The sequence below is a fragment of the Sebastes umbrosus genome, chromosome 6, assembly GCF_015220745.1.
Source record: "Sebastes umbrosus isolate fSebUmb1 chromosome 6, fSebUmb1.pri, whole genome shotgun sequence".
NCBI classification, from domain to species: Eukaryota; Metazoa; Chordata; class Actinopteri; order Perciformes; family Sebastidae; genus Sebastes; species Sebastes umbrosus.
In genome coordinates, this window is record NC_051274.1 from 15,768,889 (window position 1) to 15,789,328 (window position 20,440).

Sequence of the window (20,440 nt, forward strand, 5' to 3'; positions counted from 1 at the left end):
ACACCTTTAAATAAAATGCAGTCCAGTACAACAGTATGAATTACAGCCATACAAATGACCAAAGAGTTGAGTCAACAATTATTTGATTTGAAATTATATGAAAAAAAACATTACAGATTGTATTTATGGCAGGGTTATTATATAGGATTTTTCTATTTGTCTTATCACTGAGTATTTCACTGCTGCTGAATGTCAAAAGGACAACAAAACCTGGTGCTTTATTGAGCTGTGTTTAATTATTAATGATCGCTGTTACAGCACAGACGTCGAAGAGGAAACCCCTACGCACCCTTTATACAAAGCTCCTCTAGTGTTTAATTTTAGTATTCCCTCTCATGGAAGAGAAAATGGGGAGATATACATTTGTTTTTCATTATATTTACTACATTTTGTTAAACATTGGCTTGTACATATATTCATGTGTACGGTTAACACTCACTAGGCCATTTTATATTAAGGTTATTAACAGTAATGTGTGACGTAAAAAGGCATAGCTTCCTCAAAACTCTAGGTCTTTTTCCCCCCTTTCTTTTAAAACACAACATTGGAAGTGACTATATACTTTTTCATTTTAGCTGCCTAATTTTATTCTCTTCTTTTTCTTTGCAGACTGAATTACCAAAATAGGTGAGGAGCTACAGCCTCTCTTTTCTGTGGAAACAGCCAAGAGGGAGGGAGGAGTTTAAACAAAGGCCCTCTCCACACAAAAAAAATGGAGGCTTGTGCAGAGAAGCCATGGTGTCCTGCTCTTCACAGTCTACATGCTGCCATTTCTACTTCTAAAGCCTTCAAATAAGACAACCACCGCCAGGTTCTACACTTGGAAGCTTCAAAACATTGTCCCACTGGGTTTGTACGTCAAAAATACTCCTATTAATCATGTTATTTTGTGGTTTCAGGCCTAGCTCTGTGCTTATTTTTCTTCCCCTGTCTCTGACACTCACAGTGCTGCCCCTGCCTGCACTGAACAAAGATAATTACTCAGGAAACATTTCAGCCAATCAGACGCAGCCTTGTATCCTGCCTGTGAGGGAAGCGACCAGTCAGGATCTGGCTAACATCACTGGGGCCTGATCGCCTTGCCTGAAGAGCGGAGCCTTCCCCGGCTGAGGGCTGAGAGTGTCCTCCATGTTTTATAAGTGTTGACATAACAGTGTGTCAGGCAGCCATGCATCCACAGAGGTAAGCTCTGTCTTTTTTTATATCTCACCTCTCTGATAACAACATGGCTTCCTTCTTGTCGTTGTGGTGACTGTTTGGTTTCTCACGATGAATGTGCACACCTTAAAAAAAAAAATCAGTTTAGTGTGCAGCAGCAGCAGCAGCAGCAGGAGGAGGAGGAGGAGGAGCTGGGGTGGATTGGAGGCCTCGTCAGGCCTCTGTGCTCCACAGCGCTGAGGGTGGGGGGTTGGGTAACGACTCTCACCCTTGCTCTCTCTTCTGTGTCTCAGGGTCACATGGGTGCCCCAGACAACCAGGCTGCCATACAGGAGGCAGCGTGGACCATGGCAAATCCTTTTCCTTTTTTTTTTTTTATAATGCAAAAGAGAGTTAGATTTAAAAATGGCACCCACATCTCCTTTTCTGTTGTGGCAGTCTTGTGTTGCAGCCTGGCAGAGAGAGAATGGGGGATGGGCGAGGAGGAGGATGAGGAAGGGGGGGGTATTATGTACCCTTTTGTAAGTGGATTGGCTCTGTGCTGTTTTCTTGTGTGTCATGCCAGGCCGGGGAATAGATGTGGGGGGGCAACAGATGTGCTTGTTAGGAGGACAAGGAGTGAAGGACATAACTGAATATTTTCAGTCTCGTACACGTAAAAATAAATAGTTCAGAAACTGACGAGGTACACATTATAGCAAACTGCACTGGCGATGGAGTTTCTACCCTCCATACTGAAGAGAGGATGAGCCCACATGAAACAAAACCTTTTCGTCAAAGGGCAATCCTCTTCTATTTTCTTCCAGTCAAATCTCTAGAAAAGAGATGTTGGGACGCAGGTTACTGCTATTTAAAGCCACAGGCCCTGAGTTTATACAGCCCGGGGCTTCGTCCTCTCTATAGCACTATTGTGAAACTGCTTCCTCCACTCTCTGATCCTCAGACAGACAGTGGCCATTTTGTGCTAAGAGAGCTCTTCTTTAGGAGAACTCGAGTCTTCTCTTCACAGATCAGACCGCAGGGGCAGAGAAACAACATGAGACTTAACAGGTTTTTACATGACGTGTGTGTGTGTGTGTGTGTGTGTGTGTGTGTGTGTGTACATGTTGTTTGTATGTATTGAAATAGTTTCTCTTTTTCTTTTTTTTTTATGGTACTCTGTTTTTTTTTCTTTCTGTTTTACACATAAAACAGAAATGTCATTGACACATAAGATACAGATTTAAAAAAAAAAACAGTTTTTCTATCTTTATAAGACACAAAGACAAGGTGTATGAGGAAGCTGTCTGTTGCCAGTATATATAATTTTTCCGAGCACTGACTGACTGTACATTGTGTTACATAATGTATCCTCGTTTTAGCTGTCTCAACTGCGTGGGGGGAAACAAAGAATGCCTTCTTTCTCTTGTGGCCTGACTCGAGGCGTGTTTCATCTACACGACAGCCAGAAAATAGTAACGTTACAATCAGTGTTTCCTCTTAAGACTGATTCCCTCTCTCCGTAAAACCAAAACCAGAAGTTAATTTTTTACTACTGAATATTAATGAGTTACTCCACAGTGCTTGATTGAGCCTGTACTATATATACAGGCTACATTGTTGGTAAGAAATGTGTAATGTTGGGACGAATCGCGTGGGCCTCCTTCTGAGGCAACGTAGGACGGCAAAGGTTGAATAGCAGAGCAACTGAGTTATGCATCACAGCCACAAATATAATCTCCCAAAGGGCCTTTTTTTTTTCAAATCCCCTCTGGTTTATACTGTCATAATCAAGAAGGGCAAGCTAAACTGGAGGAATATAAACCGTCTAATGCAGGGGGAAATCTCTGCATTGCAGCAAAAAAAAAATGCTTTTTAAGAGGAAGAGGGGAGCCGGCACACTGTGATCCGTGTGGCAGCGCACGGCTGACCAATAATGTTCCACCCTGTTGGCCCTCCAGCCAATTGCAGCTGCAGTTGAGGTTAAAGATTGACAATCAGAGGGAGAGCAGCGGGGAGAGCAAGGGGCCTTCTGGAAAATTCCACAGCCATCTTTGATTCACCCTTTACAGCCTTATATAAAAATCCAGGTCAAATCTTTCTTTAATACAGGATATTCTGAGCGTACGTACAGTTTGGTGTTTTATTTTAACATTGTAAAGGAGTCATGCTAAAACAGGCATCTTTATGTAGTTAAACTCATTATTTTATTTAATAGGATCTTCTGCTTTTAATGATGTTTTTTGTTGACTTCAGGAAAAAAACAAATGCTAATAGTGTGCGTTTGTCTGCATGCGGTTGTTGATCTTCTGAATGTCTCTTTTCATTTTCAAAAACCTAATAATCTCTCTGGGGCTTTGTGTAGCAGAGGGTGTTTTGTAGTCAGTGGTATTAATCCCAAGTGTTTCCAGTAGCAGTTCCAGTAGCAGAGAGTACAATAATGATGTTTGCATTGAATGGCTTCCCTATAGAGAGGCCATTTATTCACATAGTTGTCTGTTTGATGTGTACGAACTGCGCATTCTTTCATACATAATAGCTTTGCCAGGATCTCAGTGTGGCTCCACGGTGACGGTCTCTCTTTCTTCAAAATGAAATCTAATTATTCTATGACAGCAGTATTCAGGGAAGGAGGCAAGATCGAAGACATAAAAAAAGAAAGAAGAGAGATGAGTGCTTCTCATTTTGCTGGATTCTCTTGTGTCTCCCTCTCCGGTGTTCCTCCTCTATCTCTGTGATCAGCCGTGAAGGTTCGTCTTCTTGACATAGCTGTGCCTTTTTTTTTTTTTTAAATGTTGGACTGTAATCTCCACAGATCTCTCTGGTCCTCCTGCATGGATGTGCCAGTGCCTGATTCTGAGCCTCGGAGTGGGGGATGGGGGAGAGGGGGGAGGGGAGCAAGCTGTGGCCTCCATTTTCTGTGACGAGAGAAACCCTGCTCGTCTCTCACAGGAGTGGAATGAATCTAAAGGCATTGAGTCAGTGTTGTTTCCTTTTTTGCCCATCAGGTACTACTTGCAGAGGGGGAATTACTGTCAGTGTTTTCTTGAACCCGCGTCTCTCTGGAATACAGCCCAGAATCTGCTGAGGATTTATTTGCCTAACTCTCCTTGTGTGATGGATCATAGCTCCTGATCTGAGAATGTCCTTTTGGATCAGCACACTTTTTTTTTACTATCCTGTCTTCCTGGTAGTTGCAGCAATGTCTTGCCATTAGGTGTGTATATCACATAGGGTTGTGGCACTCTGTTCAGCAGCTCTGGCTGGTGATGGCGAATGCTCTCTCTTTTTTCAGGGGCTGTGGTACACGTAGCAGAGCGGCTTGGCTAACGTCGTCTAATTTTCATGTGGGCCTCGTTTGTTCACTCAGTCCGGAACAGGAAGGCCCCAGAGGGGCTGGGGTGTGTGTGTGTGTGTGCGACTGTTGGCAGGCTGAAACAAGAAAGAAGATACCCACATGCCATATTTTTAAAGAAACTGCTCAACCCGTGTTTGGCATTTTTCAAACAACGCAGGTTATGATGCATTTCTTCTCTTAGCTTTCAGTTTGATAAGCTGTCTTGTGATTGCCAGTCTGAGAGAACAATGTGTTAAGAACAGCCTTGACGATTGTGAAGTGGTTAGGTCACAGTATCTGGTATTTTGTCTGGTGGAAAGAAGATATTTGAATCATTGTTAAACCTGAATTGTGCAGCACACATCAAGGTTAACTTGGTGTTTAAATGAGTTGATGTGATCACATCTAATCTTTGTCATATCTGATTTGTTAAACCCTTTAGGATGGGTGTTTTAACCTCCCTCTGCCTATCAGAGAACTGACATTTGATCAACTTTGCGTGGAATGTCTCTTTAAGAATGGAGGAGGGGGACGTGAAGAGCATTCCTTTACTTTCAGAAGAGGGGGAAAAAAAGCTTATCCAACAAATGTGGTTGACCTTTGAGTCGTATAGCCTGTAAACCCATCATCCTAGCTGGAAACCAGAGCTGCGGCCAAAGCTATGAACTGGTCAAGTGTGTGACCTGTCAGGGGTTCTTGGGCGGGTTTTCTTCTCGGGGCTCGTGAATAAAGGCTACATCCTTGGAACAGGGCCCTCTGTTGCTCTGACAAAGGAGGAGCCAAATACTCAAAGACTTTCATTTATCACCAGACCCCCTTTTATTCTCATCCTTTTTTTTTTTTCCTCAGAGGAAATTAGATGAGAGCAGGACCTGGGAAATCTAGATGTGCATGTTGGAGATGCTGTATTCTACGTTTTTGGATTTATTCATAATTTTATACATCTATGATATTAATATTGGCCTGTTTACAACAGCAGTAGAAAAGGGTAATTTAAAAAAAGCTTATGTAACTCCACAATTATGTACGTGAATATTTCCTAAATGGGAAATATGTGGTGCCAAATGTACAGATTGGGTGATGGACAATGATATAAAGGTGACTTGGCCAAGAAAGCTGCTTTATATATACATGCGGTGAAGATTTAGACCTTGTTTGATGCTTGTTAGATGGATATTTTGCTATTGGTCTCCAGGAATTGGGCCCAAATCCTTCGGGGTCACCTTGTTGTTACTGAAGGGGCTTGAGAGGTAGAAAAATCGTATAGTGTTAGTCGCCATGAGACACTGTCCCTCCAGTAGTATGGACCAACTCCCCTCGGACTTTCTCCTTACTACAGGTCTATTCACCATTTGTTATGAACACAGCACAGCACAGATCAGGACCTCGTGGGATTACAATCTATAGCTGCAATTTCTCCTGAAGGACGGAGTTGCAGTGTAATGAAATGGCCCCGTGTGTTGTGAATATCAACCCGTGCTTAGCAGAAAGGAGCGTTGCCATGGCGATTGTTACCATTCTTCCTCTCGGAAACATAAAGAACATATTCCGACTCGTTTGTCACTGATAATATGGAAAGGATTTGAACTCGGTAGCACGATGTCAGTGCTGAAATCAAATGACAACAATAACAATGGAAACCTGCAGAGTCCCTATCGACGGATCCTCAGGGACCCGGGTGCCTTAGGTGGTGTTCCACTTGTTTACTGTTATGCTGATGTGCTCTCTGAGCACCCTTTCTGATTTTGCTTTTGCCTCTCTTCCTGTGTTTCTGGGTTGCTCTGTGCTGTTCGGCGCTCTGCAGTCTGGCTGAGGAGGAGGTAAAGACGGAGTCTGATGTGGTAGAGGGGATGGATGCACCCGTACGATCCAAAGGTAAGTCTCTAAAGGCCGAGCACCTCGTGTTAAAAGTTAAACATCTCAAGCGTCTTAGTCTCAGAGAATGTAGAGGTTATTTACTGTAAGTATCGAGAGCAGTGTAAGGCATTTTGTCGGTCTCTTAGGACTGCAAATATAATCCATTATGCCTGGCTGCTTGCCTGTTTAGAATTTATGTCAAGTATCAACACTGGGTCTTGTTAGTTCAGATGGAGCCCTCGAGCTATTTGTTACTATAAAGTGGTAATCTAATATGTATAAGTGGCATCTTCAGTAATGGCTTTTTAGGTCCATGTGATTGCTGTGAGTACTTGATGTTAATTTTATCATGATGACAAATATCTAAAAGCTGAGCACTGCATCTGACCATCGAATTTCTCAGCTGGAACTGACTTCAATTTGCACTTTGTGGTTTCTTCTAAGCTCTAAGAATGATGGGATGATGGGAATGATGTATTTATGACTTATGGTTGTTTCCATCCTCTTGTTTTATTCAAGGAATAGCTAAATAACTGTCATGGCAGCTATGTTTTAATCTTGTTAAAGCTTGGTAATGTGTTGAGTGCAGTGAATAATACAAGCCCGTCTCCCATGGTTGTCTTCCTGCTTGCAGTCCCTGATCCACCGGGGTTAGCAGAACGACCAGCGGCACCACAGAAGAGAAAGGTGTCCAGTCCCACCCATTCCTCCAATGGACATTCTCCCTCGGACACCTCCCCCAGCCCTGTTAAGAAAAAGAAGAAGCCCGGGGCCATCAACTCTAACAACAAAGACCAGGTAAGTGCTCCAGCAGTATACTCATTTCAAGATCTGGCGTGCTCTCAATGGCTGTGGAGAACGGTGTGCTCGCTGCGACTGGAGGTCTGACCTTTCACAACAGAAATTGGAGTTAGCAGAGGAGATGGCGCCAAGAATAATCCAAAACAAAGACAACATTGTTTGGACTGCTTTGTCTTCCACCCTCTTTCTCATCACATTGAAAGGGCAATAAACATTACACTAAATTTTAAAACAAAATGTTAAGGGCCGGGTTATGCATGAAAAGAAGAACTAGTTCGTACGACTTGTTGTCCGTCCTCGTCGGAAATCAAATGTGTTTTTTCTTTTTTTTTTCTTTTATCATGACATACATACGCATACATACATAAATTAAATTAGACATATGCAGTTAACCCATCCCAAGCATTAGGAGCAGTGGGCTGTTGTAAAGCACCCAGTGAGCAACTTGGGGTTCAGTGTCCTGTCAGCCTGTCATCATAGAGAGGAGGGAGACATGATGGACGTTTTATAGGGTGATAACCGTCCATTGTCTGCTAGAAGGCATTCATATTGTTTTACACCAAAAGAGTGCCACAAATCTTTGTATAAAGAATGAAAAAAGGAGCGCTTGAGAGAGGAGTTCAAACCGTGGCTCCTTTCTCATCCCCACACAACTGGCCGATCATTGCGTGAAGTGGGTGTGAATGTCGGATTGTTGGTTTCAGAAAGTTACAGAAATTGTTTACAAAGCATTCCGACAAGCAGTTCTGATGGCAGTATACTGGCACCTTTTTAAGCTGGGCATACACTGTACGATTTTAGCCCGTTTCTAACCCGGATTTTGAACCGCACGACTAATTTTAGAGTCAGACCGAATTTCAGCTTCGTCGGGCGTCGTTTGGTGTTCAGTGTACAGGGGGTCCGAGGACCAATTAACTCCTCCCGACCAGCCGTTGGACGGTCGGATGAATTTCTGACATGTCCGAAATTTTGGTCGGCCGACCAAAGGCTCTTGCGCAGTTGAAGCAAAGCCACGTGCCGATTCCTCAACGTCAGTACCTTTTTCTACTCTTTTTACAGTAATTAGAGCGTAGCTATTAAGATAACAATGTAGGTTCAATAGATATAGCTAGTAAAACGTAGCTAGCTTACCTCCAATTCTCTCTGCAAAATGGACAAGCCATACTGTCCATGCCTTGTTAGCATTGTGACCCGTACAGACCTCTGCTGGCAAACAAACTTTACCCGCCTCGGAGCTTTCAAACCAGTCTTTATTGACAACTGTCAACAGCCAGGAGCCGACCGGTTGTGTTTTTTTTCTATTTGACACTGAGCACTCAGGTGCTGGCTGACGATCGGACCGTACAGTGTGGGCACATAAATCATGAGCTTTGGCTTTACATCGCAAACGATCTACTCGTATAGTAGGAGTAGGAATTACACAACATTTCTAAAATCGTACAGTGTATGTTTTTGCAAACCCGCACACTGCAGAGATCAAAACTCAATGCGGGACTTCTTTCTTGGTAAAATAAAAATGCGCCATATTGCCTGCGAGAGCACGCCAATTTTGATTTTGACTCTACTATACTGTCAGCTTAAAGATGGACCAACATGTAGGGATGCTACCTGCTGTGATGGTGGAGATGTCTTGTTGTGATAGATGATAGGTGTGTTGTGTAGGTTTGGGGCAGTGCCATGAATGCATGGTCAGCTCACAGTTACTTTATTTTTTAGATATTCTGCATATTTTCTATCATATATCATATTTTTGTTGTTTTGCTAAATTTAAGTGTTATGCACTTTGATGATTATATGACTGATGCATATGTTTTCAGTATCTGCTTGCCAAATTGTGGTGGTGCTGAGTGATTCCCTTTGACCCTTTTGTCCTGTTGAACTTGCATGACATTAAAAGATAATTCTAATGTTTTTGTGTAATATTGTTATATGTGGTTTGATTGGCAAATAAGCTGCATTTCTTTAACCACTACTGGTGACGAATTAATACCTAACACTGATTTGGTGTACACTTAAGACTTAAAGGGACAGTTCACCCTAAAATAAAAAACTATTTTTCCTCTTACCTGTTATTTTATTTATCCGTCTAGATTGTTTTGGTGTGAGTTAGCATTTGGAGAATCCGAGCAGCTCTTATTATGGCCACTACTGTGATACTTCCGGGTCATTTCACTCTGTTAGGAACCTTCCTAAGCAAAAAAGACTTTTCGACCGTAGCCTATATGTAGATGCACGCTTCCTTCTGCTCTGCGATAGAGATGGCGGGTGTAGTTTGGCAGAAAGAAAATAGTTCCTACATGAAACTGCTGTAGCAAAGTCTGTGGATTATGTTGAGTAACCGGTTCATGATTTCTGGAAAGAGACATTGCTGTTGAATGTTTCAAATGTATTCTTTGGCACGTTGAGCACCACAAGCTGAGGGCCATCTAGTTCCATTATGTTTGAGAGAAGGCAGACATCTCTACAGCCAATATCTCCAACACACAACTCGCACCAAATAATCTAGAATGATAAATAGCACTACAGCTAAGATTGTGAACTCCCTTTTAAGCTTAAGACAATTTGGACAGTGAAACATTCTTGAGCTGTGAGAGCAGATGCATCAGCTTCTATTCATCCATTAATGTATCATTAGCAGAGTACCAGTTGGGTGCTTACCACAGAACCATATATATACATTGTGTTTACTCTCAGGTAAAAGATCTAATTATAACATAAAATGAAGGGCGGTTATCATCAAGCTCACACGCTAAACCTGTTGGGTTGGTCTTGTTTGACTCACAGTTGAAACAGTCACCTGACTAGATGGTTTATTTATTTGCTTTAAAGAGTCATGTGTTTGGTTTATGAACCTAACTGCCCTCTATGCTGTTTACCCTGCTTACCCCACCTTATTGCTGTCTTGTTTCTGTTGCACTGCACCTTTTTGTGTTCCTGCGTGTTTTTTGAAACCTGCCCCCCTGTTTCTCTTACCTGCTTTTCAGTCAGAGCTAAGACATGGTCCCTTTTACTATATGAAGCAGCCAGCACTCACCACAGACCCTGTTGATGTTGTACCGCAGGACGGCAGGAATGACTTCTACTGCTGGCTGTGCCACCGCGAGGGCCAGGTGCTCTGCTGTGAGCTCTGCCCCAGGGTGTACCACGCCAAGTGCCTCAAACTACCAGCTGAGCCCGAGGGCGACTGGTTCTGTCCAGAGTGTGAGGTATCTCGCAGAAGACGTGTATGTGTGTGGCTGTACGCAAAAGGATTGTTGCACGGCACAATCTCGCTTGCTTAGTTTACAAAAGGGGGTGTCCGACTATGTGCCGTGAGCAGCTTCAGCCAGAGAGATGGAGCTAATCGGTGAAATCACCTGCTTTTGTCTGTGGTTGATCCACAAACTCTGTAGGCCCTCCATGACACATGGTGTGACACCCCAGCAAGCTAATTGCTCACACTGCAAGTTTGAGAGATGTTAGAGAATTGAAGTTTTGATCTACTTCTAAACATTTATGGAAATGTATTACTTCTTTTCATTGGCACAATTTAAAATAATTGTACAAGCTAAATTAAAAAAAAGAAGACAAAAATGTAAACTTTACAAAAGTTAAGATGTAAGTTTATATTAGTAGCAATGTCTTTTTACTTGATTTTTGTTTTTTTCATTCCGTGTTCATTAATATAATTATTTCTTAAAATTTGTATTGTTGTTGCAGAAAATAACAGTTGCTGAATGCATTGAAACCCAGAGCAAGGCAATGACGATGCTGACAATAGACCAACTCTCCTACTTGCTCAAATTTGCACTCCAAAAGATTAAACAGCCCGGGGTAAGACTAGTAAAGATCCATTGTATGTTGGTTTAGTAGGCGTTGTATCTTCTATGTCTAAGAAAGTGTTTTAATAATATAATATCTCCAGGACATGAGACGTCCAAATTTTGGCTAATACATCTGTTTCTATTTTTCCTATTTGTCTAAACTGAGCAGACCGAGCCTTTTCAGAAGCCTGTGGCTCTGGAACAGCACCCGGATTATGCAGAGTACATTTTCCACGCCATGGACCTGTGTACTTTAGAGAAGGTAACAGTGTGATTTTTCTTTGATTTGGTCATAACAATGGTAAAAATAGAATGCACAAACAAAAATACAAAAAAGTCTTTAAAAAAGGCTGAATGTAGACAAAAAAAAATGTTTGATTGAGCAAGATTTGACAACAAACAACTATAATCAAGAACATTCAACATATGAAACAACAAACATATAGAACAAATGTCACAAAAAAGAAAAAATACAAATACAATATCTAAAACAGTATAAAACCACACTTTAGAGCTAGGTTTGTGTCTCAGGTTTTATAATATTTAATTATTTTCATTGAATTCTTAACTTTGATATTGTTTTTTTCACTTTTTAATAGAATATCAAAAAGAAAATGTTTGGCTGCACTGAAGCCTTTCTTGCTGACATGAAATGGATCTTGCACAACTGCATCATCTACAACGGAGGTAGGCCACTTTGACATATATCAGTAATCCTGAACTCTGCTAATTTAATATACATATTAAGCTTCTCACTTTATTCCAGGTAATCACAAATTAACAGCAACTGCAAAAGTCATCGTCAAGATTTGTGAACATGAGGTAAAGAAGCTTTACTAACCTAGTAATAGCAAATATTCTGTAGGCGTGTCTGATTTATAAATGAATTACATCTTTGTCATTTGTATTTTTAGATGAATGAGATTGAGGTGTGTCCAGAGTGCTACCTGTCTTCATGCCAAAAAAGGGACAACTGGTTCTGTGAGCCATGTGTAGGTCCTTACGCGATCTTAAATACTATATTTATAGATTTTGGTTTAGATTTTAGATCTGTAAGGCATTGAATTACTTTACTTTGTCCCTTTTTATAGAGTCAACCCCACCCTCTGGTCTGGGCCAAGCTAAAGGGCTTCCCCTTCTGGCCAGCAAAAGCACTTCGAGAAAAGGACGGGCAGGTAGACGCACGCTTCTTTGGGCAACATGACAGGTGAGAGAAGCTTTTGAGCCTTGTAGAGGCTCTATGTATTTGGCTTGTTGGACAGAAACTAAGCCAAGATTAGTATCCTGGTTCTTCTAATTTGGTGAATGTTTCATTGTGCTTATATATAGGGCCTGGGTTCCCATCAACAACTGCTACCTCATGTCCAAAGAGATCCCTTTCTCTGTAAAGAAGACAAAGAGCATTTTCAACAGTGCCATGCAAGAGATGGAAGTCTACGTGGAGAACATTCGCAAGAAATTTGGGGTCTTCAACTATGCACCCTTCCGCACTCCCTTCACACCCAACAACCAGCTACAGATGCTACTAGACCCCTCCAACCCCGGCGCTGGGACAGTGAAAACAGAGAAACTGGACAAACTTCGCTTCAACTTTGATATAACCGCGTCTCCTAAGATGGTCCTCGGCAAGAGTTCCACGCCCAGTGGCATGACTCGGAGGGTCTCAATGACAGACATGCCTCGATCTCCCATGAGCACCAGCTCCTCGGTTCACACAGGGTCCGATGGGGAGCAGGATATGGAGAAGGCCAGCAGGAATCCTGCCTTCCACTACAGCACTGGAGAGGAATCAATGGACTGTACTGGTAAATACATGTTAAAGTGGCTATGATCAATATTTTTTGTAACAGTAATGTATCAACTGATGAAGTGAAAACTGTAAAAGGGGTTGCTCATAGAGATGAACCTACAGAGAATTATCACTTTTCTTTAAGGCTTTACGGACCTTTACAGTGAGTTTCAGTTCATTGATTAGCTGTCCAGGCTGTTCAGGTGTTGGGAGAGACAGTTATTGCAGGTTTACAGTCTACAATACTGAGGCTGTGTAGCCATGAGTGGACTGATGCAAACCATTTTACATTTGTAATTACAGCATCTCCTGTCTCTGGGAAGATGGGTCCTGCAGGCAGCCCGAAGCCCTTTAACCCTGGACTGGTGCCCAAGCAGGAGAGGACTGCAGGCACAGGAGGCATCCTCAATCTCAACCTGGGTCAGTACCAAAATATACTGTAATGATGTTGTCATAAATGCTAATAATCAACACATTCTCATTACCATGTTAATAGCTAATAGTTGACATTTGTACTGAAATCAAATTTGTACCTGTTCCTTTCAGATCGGGTGAAGGCTGAAATGGATCTGAAGGAGCTGAGCGAGACCGTGCAACAACAACAGCAGCAACATCAGCAACAACAGGGAGCGTCGGCTTCCCTCCCCACCCCAAAGAGACTCATCAGGAGCCTGGACAAGACTATTGAGAGCTGCAAGGCACAGCTCGGTATATACCCAATCACCTTGTGCTATTCTGTACAAAGAAATCTTCCAATAATTTCAAGAATATTTCTGTTTTTTTTATGTGTTTTTTTGCATCATCCATTTTCAAGAACAATCCATTTTCTAGTTTGATACAATAGATTATGAATGTCAAGACAGTGTTTTTCTGGCAGTTTTGTATTTTTGTTCAACAATCTTTCATGTTGTGATAAATTATGAAGAATTTACCCAAAAAAGCCAAAACGTGATATCAGACAGTGTGACTGCTACTGACTTTGTGTTGGTGGTGGGAAACAATTCTTTATTTCTTTATTCCGCTCTGTCTGGTAAAAACATGTAATAAAGAATGTATGTTTCTCCATACAGGGATAGATGAGATCTCTGAAGATGTGTATAAAGGGGTGGATCACAGCGACACTGACGACTCTGAGAAATCTGACTCAAGTGACAGCGAGTATCTCAGCGACGAGGATCACAAGCCAAAGAGCTCTGCCCAGGACGACAAGGACAAAGCAGAGAGAAAAAGGCCCAAAGCAAGCACGGAGGGAGAGAATAAGGAGGGCGTTACAGGGACAGCGGATAAAGCCACCTCTGAACCCCTGCTCAAAGACAAGCAGGGTACCAATGGCCCTGATAGGGACCTCCAGGACAAGCCCAGAAAGCCCCAGTCTCAGCCCCTCACTGACAAACCCAAAGCCCCAGAGGAGGGCAGAGCAGCTGCTGCAACATCAGCAGCTGAGCAGGACTCTGATTCTGAAAGAGAGCTGGTGATCGACCTGGGAGACGAACATGGAGGTCGTGACTCAAAGAGGGCGAGAAGAGAGCCGGGAGCTTCTGCTGCCAAAACTCCCAAAGAGCCTAAAATTGCCAAGGTGGAAGGTGAGACCTTTGAGATACTGTATCATTACATCATTATGACTTGTATCTCAGTTAGAAGGACAATTGAGAGGAAATAATATCCTTATGATGTTAGAACTCACACACAGCAAAGTGCATCAAAATTAATTTTTTTAAAACACAGTATGTTCAAATCCCTTCTGTCTCTTAACATTTATGGATATCCCTTACTAATTTCAAGGTCTTCAGTTGACCATAACCACTCCATCTGTTAAAAGTGTACTCTACCTCCACTCCTGCAAATTGTTGGACTCACAGTGGACAGTTAAAAAAAAAAAAGTATCAAAATCGCTAGTTTGCGACTAATGTAGCCTTGAGCCGTTAGCCCCAAGCAGAGATGAGGAGCGGGTTACAGAGGTGCTCACTTCTTTCTAACTTCTTTTTTTTTTATTTTAAACTAGTACTCTTCTTAATCCATCTGACACTGACTGAAGTGTCATTAGTTGATGCAGTTTTGGAGTTTTTTAGCCTTTTGGAGCCAGAAAAGGCTTTAGACAACTTTTTCACATATGCAGCAGTAGTACCCAAGACCTGTAAACAGACATTAGCTGGGATTCCACCAAAAGTTCCTGGGACTTTTAGTCCCCGGAACTACTTTTCAAGGAGCTAAAAGGCTCCTTCAGCCCATTGTTGTCTGCGTTTCCAATGTGGTTTAAAGACCTCGAAGATTAGACAAATTAGTCTGCTGACATATGAAAAAGCACCATGACATGGGACGAGGGATGCTGGTGGTTGAAGCAGTAAACACGCTCTGCAGCCTGCAGTTCAGTGTGTCGTCTGTTTATTCTAAAAAAACACGCTGGAAAAAAAACGATATTTACTGATGCATATATGTACTGATGGACTGATGAAATGCAGCAGAGGAAAATGAAACTAAGAGCATCTGTCTCCACAGTAAATCATCTTTTTTTCTTTTTTTATTTATTATATTAATTTGTCTTTTACAACGTTAACACCGTGAAACAACCGAGAAAATAACTCTTCATTCTCTCAATCACTGCACCGCCGCGCTACGTCTCTCTCTTCTACTGTACACCCTCTCAGCTCGCTCGCATAATCTCTGTCTTTTTTAAATGAGTTGGGAAGCCGACAGCTAATAACTTTTGATGTTATTAACCAAAGAAAAATGATCTCCCCTCGTCTTAAAGTGATCCTAAATCGATACAAGAGTACTTCCTTGTCTTATGAATACAGTGGTGCTTTGTGTGCTGTACCACTGTACCGGAACTTTGGTTCCGGTACTTTCAGAAAGTACTACCTCCAGACCAGCGCCCTTTTTTGGGGGTAAAAGGCCCTGTAAAATGTCCCCAGAACTTAATTTAGACTCTGGTCCCTGCAGTCGAAATGCGATGAGTTCCTCAAAAGGTTCTTAGTTCCTGCAGTGGAAACGGGATTATTGTAAATTTAGTTAAAGGGGAACTCCACCAATTTTACACATCAATCGTTCTCAAAAAATCCTAATATTTTAGGGCAAATAGTCTCCAGTAGACTCTACCAAAATGACTTCAAGTCTAGTTCCTCATTTAATCGTCTTGCACTTAAAGTGCCCAGTTTAGAAGGCCAGAATGCTTCACACTTAAGGAGCAATATATTTTCTCTCTGCTTAGGTAAACTGTCTTCATCTGCTGCAGCAGCAACTCCATCACGGGACTCGCCCTCTAACCTGAGAGATGCTTTGCAACCCTCCATCACAGCGGCCCTCAACCTTGTTTCCACCGCAGCTTCTGGTCTGCCTAGTTCCACCACAACTACCGGAGGATCCACCGGTGCTCCCTCTCCTGCCTCCACCTCGGTCTCCGCAACATCCCCAGTACCTGCAGCCATAAAGAAACAGCGCCCTCTACTGCCTAAAGAGACGGCTCAGGCCGTGCAACGAGCAGTGGTTTGGAATCCAACCAAATTCCAGACGTCCTCTCAGAAGTGGCACATGCAGAAGGTGCAGAGGCAGCAGCAGCAAGGAGAGCAGTCGCCAGTGCAGACGCCGGCCCAGACGCCGACCCAGACGCCGGCCCAGACGCCGGCCCAGAGTCCGGGGCAGACACGCAGCCCTCAGCAGCTGCAGTCACAACAGCAGAACTCCTCCTCAAGTACCCGCTATCAGACCAGACAAGCAGCCAAGGGTATATACACCAACCTAATCATTCATCTGAACATTAAACTCATCATAATAAGATCAAATGTGAAGTAAAAGATGCCATTTTTTTTCCACCTTTTATCCCCTGCAGTGCAAAAAGACGTGCCTCAGAGTACTTCCTCATCGACAGCAGCCCAGGTCACATCTGGCAGCTCCTCTTCCTTCATGTCAGGAGACTTGCAGATCCCTACAGGCTCAGCAGAGGTGGCTGCAGATATAGCCAAGTACACAAACAAAGTAATTAGCCAATTTTATTTCATACAAATTGAATTACTGCTCGGTTCACTTTGTTTTTACGGGATGAAAGTAGTTAAAGCTATGGACTAATATCACGTTTTTGTCAAAACTCTGCAGATTATGGACACAATAAAAGGGACAATGACTGAAATCTACAATGATCTTTCCAAAAGCACATCAGGAAACACAATTGCAGAGGTGAATTCCGGCATATAAACTGATACTTATTTAATGTGTAATAATAATACTTTGCAAATTTTAATCTCTGTGTATTTTTGCCACAGATTCGACGGTTAAGGATAGAGATTGAGAAACTCCAGTGGCTGCATCAGCAAGAGTTGTCGGAGATGAAGCACAATCTCGGTAAGTCTTTTCATGAATATTATATGAATACAGATGTTTATTTTTCGCACATGGCACGAGTTTCAAGTTTTTAATTTTGTCTCACTTAAATGCAGAACTGACGATGGCAGAGATGAGGCAGAGTCTGGAGCAGGAAAGAGAACGGCTGGTGGCCGAGGTGAAAAAGCAGACGGAGGTGGAAAAGCAGCAGGCAGTGGACGAGACCAAAAAGAAACAGTGGTGCGCTAACTGCAGGAAGGAGGCCATCTTCTACTGCTGCTGGAATACCAGTTACTGTGATTACCCCTGCCAGCAAGCCCACTGGCCAGAACACATGAAGTCCTGCACACAGTCAGGTAACGTAGACACACTCACGGCGCACTAGTGTGTCCAATATGTAGATTAAATTTGGGCAACATCTGTTATTGATTTATGTTGGATGCTGTGATGCACAAAGCTGTCCCACAATGGTGATTACAAAATTAATAAATATTAAAAGACACTGTTTATTAGATTTTCAAATGATGTTGAGTTCATGTAGTCTACCAAAGATACTCAAAACACAAATATATTATGCTCAAATATGTTATTATTCAATAATTAATTATTTATTATTTATAGATATGATAGAAAGTTTCCTAAGGGCTCTTGTTTTTTTCTCAGAGCCGTCCTCAGACTGTGTTTTCTCAATATGAATGTTCTCCCAGTTCAGTGTCTTGTGCTTCTGTTTCCTGTTGCAGATGAAGTACCCACTCAGTATTTGCTCCTCAAGTACTGTAATGCAGTCTAAAATGTTATTTGACATGTAGGACGCATGGCAGTAAAGTTGCTGTGTACTACCGTGTACTGTAGAGGAATATATGTTATGTTCTCTATCATCAGGATGGATGCTTTTCCTGACGTTAAACAGATTTATATAAAAAATTTGAAAGTTAGCGCCCTGGTGTCTCGGCGGGTAGAGCGTATGCCATTATGGCTCAGTTCTTTCCGCAGCATCCCAGGGCCCTTTGCTGCATGTCATCCCATCTCTCTCCCCTGTCTTTCTTGTCTGTCTCTCACTATCAAATTAAAGCAGAAAAGCCAAAAAATGTATCTTAAAAAAAAGAATGAAGGACTTTAATGACTGTGTTTTTCTTGTGTATTATACAAAATAATAATAATAATTGAACAGATGTTTTTTTCAAACATAATCTTTATCCACTCCGATGTGAAACTCATTATTTTCAGATTTTTTTGTTATTTACTGTTTTGAAACCGAGAAATGTTCAAAAATGTTAAAGTAGCTCCTTCTCCACGCTTACTATATTTACACTACAGTATCTTGCAATTAATGTCAAACGTAAAGTGGACATGACACTATCAAAAACAGTCTGTCATCCCTCCTATAAACTCCCATGGCCCCCAACTCCTCTCAACCCAAGCACTCATTCCGTCAAAGGCCCTGATAAAGTATAATGTGACTTTGCGATAATAAATACAGATAGCTTTCCTCTTCATTGTGTTTTTATAGATCCAGCCTTGCCTCTAGTCTCGCATAGCCAGACCTATCTCCACAGCGCTGTGTCAGTGCTAAAGAAAGGTCTGGCTCCGTACATAATCATTTTGGTATAGGGGGAAAGACTACTCTGGCTTGTTTGTATTTCTTTAAACCAATCAAGCCCTTGCAAAATAGATGGTGCAGAAGAGGAGGATACCCCCAGTCTACATCCACGGAGTCCGACTACCTTGCCTCTAACCTAACCTGCGGGGTAAGAGGCCAGTTCTGCACATATACAGTGCCCATGTTCTCATTTTACATTCTGCTTTTTCTTCCAGCCACAGCATCGCAGCAGGAACCAGAAGCAGAGTCCAACTCAGACCCTTCAGTCAAATCATCAAGCCACTCTCCTGCCACACAGCCCCCTCCCTCAGGAGCAGGATCCATATCAGACAAAAGCAACTCTCCCACATACATTGACAAGAGCAAGGACAGTGGCGTTACTGTGACCTAACTGCTACACTACAGATATTCTCGCACATTTTGCAAGGCCGCTGTGGGGCTTGTCGCGTCAGACATGTGACGGCAAACTTGGTGCTCGAAGGCCTGCACCTCTGTGACAAATCACTTTGATTTTTTTTTTCCATTCCCATGTGTACATCTGCTCGGTGGACATTTTTCTTTTTGGTTCATTTCTCATTCGCAGTTTCCACAAGTCCGTGTTCAGGTGGATTCACCATGTGAAAGTAGTCTGTCTTGAGAAATAAAAACGTGAGGTTCTATGTTTTCATACTGTAGTTTTGTTATAGCTTGGTTACCACTTTGTTTCAAGTCTGAATAAGATTGTATCAACCCACAGAATATTTACACTTTTCAAAGCTGCTCTTAAGTAACTTATGGCTGTTTTTATTTTGTTGACTTATCTCCATATTATGAGACAAAAACAGCCATCGACAGTTGATATTCATTTCATCCATCGCCATCAGAGGTATTTTGAGTTATGCAAGTTTCATCTTTATGTTTTAAACCATGTCTGCTTCATGTCAACTGAGATGTTTTGAGTAATGCAAGGTTAAACATTATGTTTTCAACTATGTCAGCGGGGGCATTTTTGGCTCATACCAACTTTGTATTGTAGTTCCACATTGTATAGACCTACATAAAAAAATATCTGTGATTTATTAAAAAAAGAACTAAAAAATTTAAACTGTACAAAGTTTTTTGTAAGAAAACCTGAACAATATTTATAGTGTTATATGTTTTTATAGTATGTTTAATGAAATCACATTTCTATGTGTTTAAAAAAAAGTTATTTGAAAATAAATTACTTCATATGAATGTCAGCTCTGAGCAAAGCCTCTGTTTAACTGGTTATCCAAAGCTGATGTAAATCCTGATCAGACTGTGTCTATAAGAACTGGGTAGGCATAAATAGAAACTGCATTTTGGCTGGATATTATTTCCTGTGAGCATGTCTGTTTTGAGCTTGTGTTCGTGTTTACATATTGTACATACAATAAATGGACTCGTGAAGAAAAAAATAAAAATGCTCTGATCAATTATCAAAGTGTCCCTTGATTCATGTAGATCTATTTATATGGAAATGAGCCATAATGAACACAAATCAAACCATCACTTGCTGAACATGGTCGTGTCTAGAAGGTAACCCACGAGTTGGGAAAACTCTCGCGAGATGGGTAAGGTTAGGCGTTAATCTCGGAATGGTTAAGGTTAGGCGTTGATCTCGGAATGGTTAAGGTTAGGCGTTGACCTTCAATAGTTACAGGTTAGGATAGGTCATCAGCGAGCCTCGCAAGAGTTTTTGCCAATTTGCGGGTTACCTTCTAGACCAGGGGTCAGCAACCTTTACTATCAAAAGAGCCAAAAATCTGTTTGGAGCCACAAAACATTTGAGCATTGTGATG

General features: G+C 41.9%; 1 protein-coding gene across 11 annotated transcripts; it reads left to right on the top strand.

The window, feature by feature from the left end:
- Window positions 1-611: 611 nt before the first annotated feature.
- On the top strand, window positions 612-20,082 carry LOC119489325 (protein kinase C-binding protein 1-like). 11 transcript variants are annotated; one of them, XM_037771590.1, is made up of 21 exons: window positions 612-853; window positions 947-1,182; window positions 6,279-6,349; window positions 6,966-7,129; window positions 10,117-10,338; window positions 10,832-10,945; window positions 11,105-11,197; window positions 11,535-11,622; window positions 11,702-11,757; window positions 11,850-11,927; window positions 12,027-12,142; window positions 12,265-12,740; window positions 13,028-13,144; window positions 13,271-13,432; window positions 13,795-14,307; window positions 15,933-16,445; window positions 16,551-16,696; window positions 16,814-16,894; window positions 16,981-17,059; window positions 17,155-17,394; window positions 18,854-20,082. In XM_037771590.1, exons 2-21 carry the CDS (start codon window positions 1,169-1,171, stop codon window positions 19,027-19,029), a joined length of 3,519 nt encoding a protein of 1,172 aa, XP_037627518.1. In that variant the 5' UTR covers window positions 612-853; window positions 947-1,168; the 3' UTR covers window positions 19,030-20,082. The 11 variants fall into 11 exon arrangements, with proteins under 11 accessions (XP_037627518.1, XP_037627522.1, XP_037627517.1 ...); XM_037771594.1 differs by having other exon boundaries at window positions 10,195-10,338; XM_037771585.1 differs by lacking the exons at window positions 612-853; window positions 947-1,182 and adding exons at window positions 1,711-2,208; window positions 18,711-18,786 and having other exon boundaries at window positions 18,854-18,996.
- The last annotated feature ends 358 nt before the right edge of the window (window positions 20,083-20,440 follow it).

What these genes read in the sequence shown, in the direction of transcription:
- LOC119489325 (XM_037771583.1), top strand. Translation starts at nt 1,904, where the DNA reads ATGAGCCCACATGAAACAAAACCTTTTCGTCAAAGGGCAATCCTCTTC. An exon ending in GGTTCTGTCCAGAGTGTGAG is followed by an intron (nt 10,339 to 10,831) that starts GTATCTCGCAGA and finishes TTGTTGTTGCAG; the next exon opens with AAAATAACAGTTGCTGAATG. An exon ending in AAAAGATTAAACAGCCCGGG is followed by an intron (nt 10,946 to 11,104) that starts GTAAGACTAGTA and finishes TAAACTGAGCAG; the next exon opens with ACCGAGCCTTTTCAGAAGCC.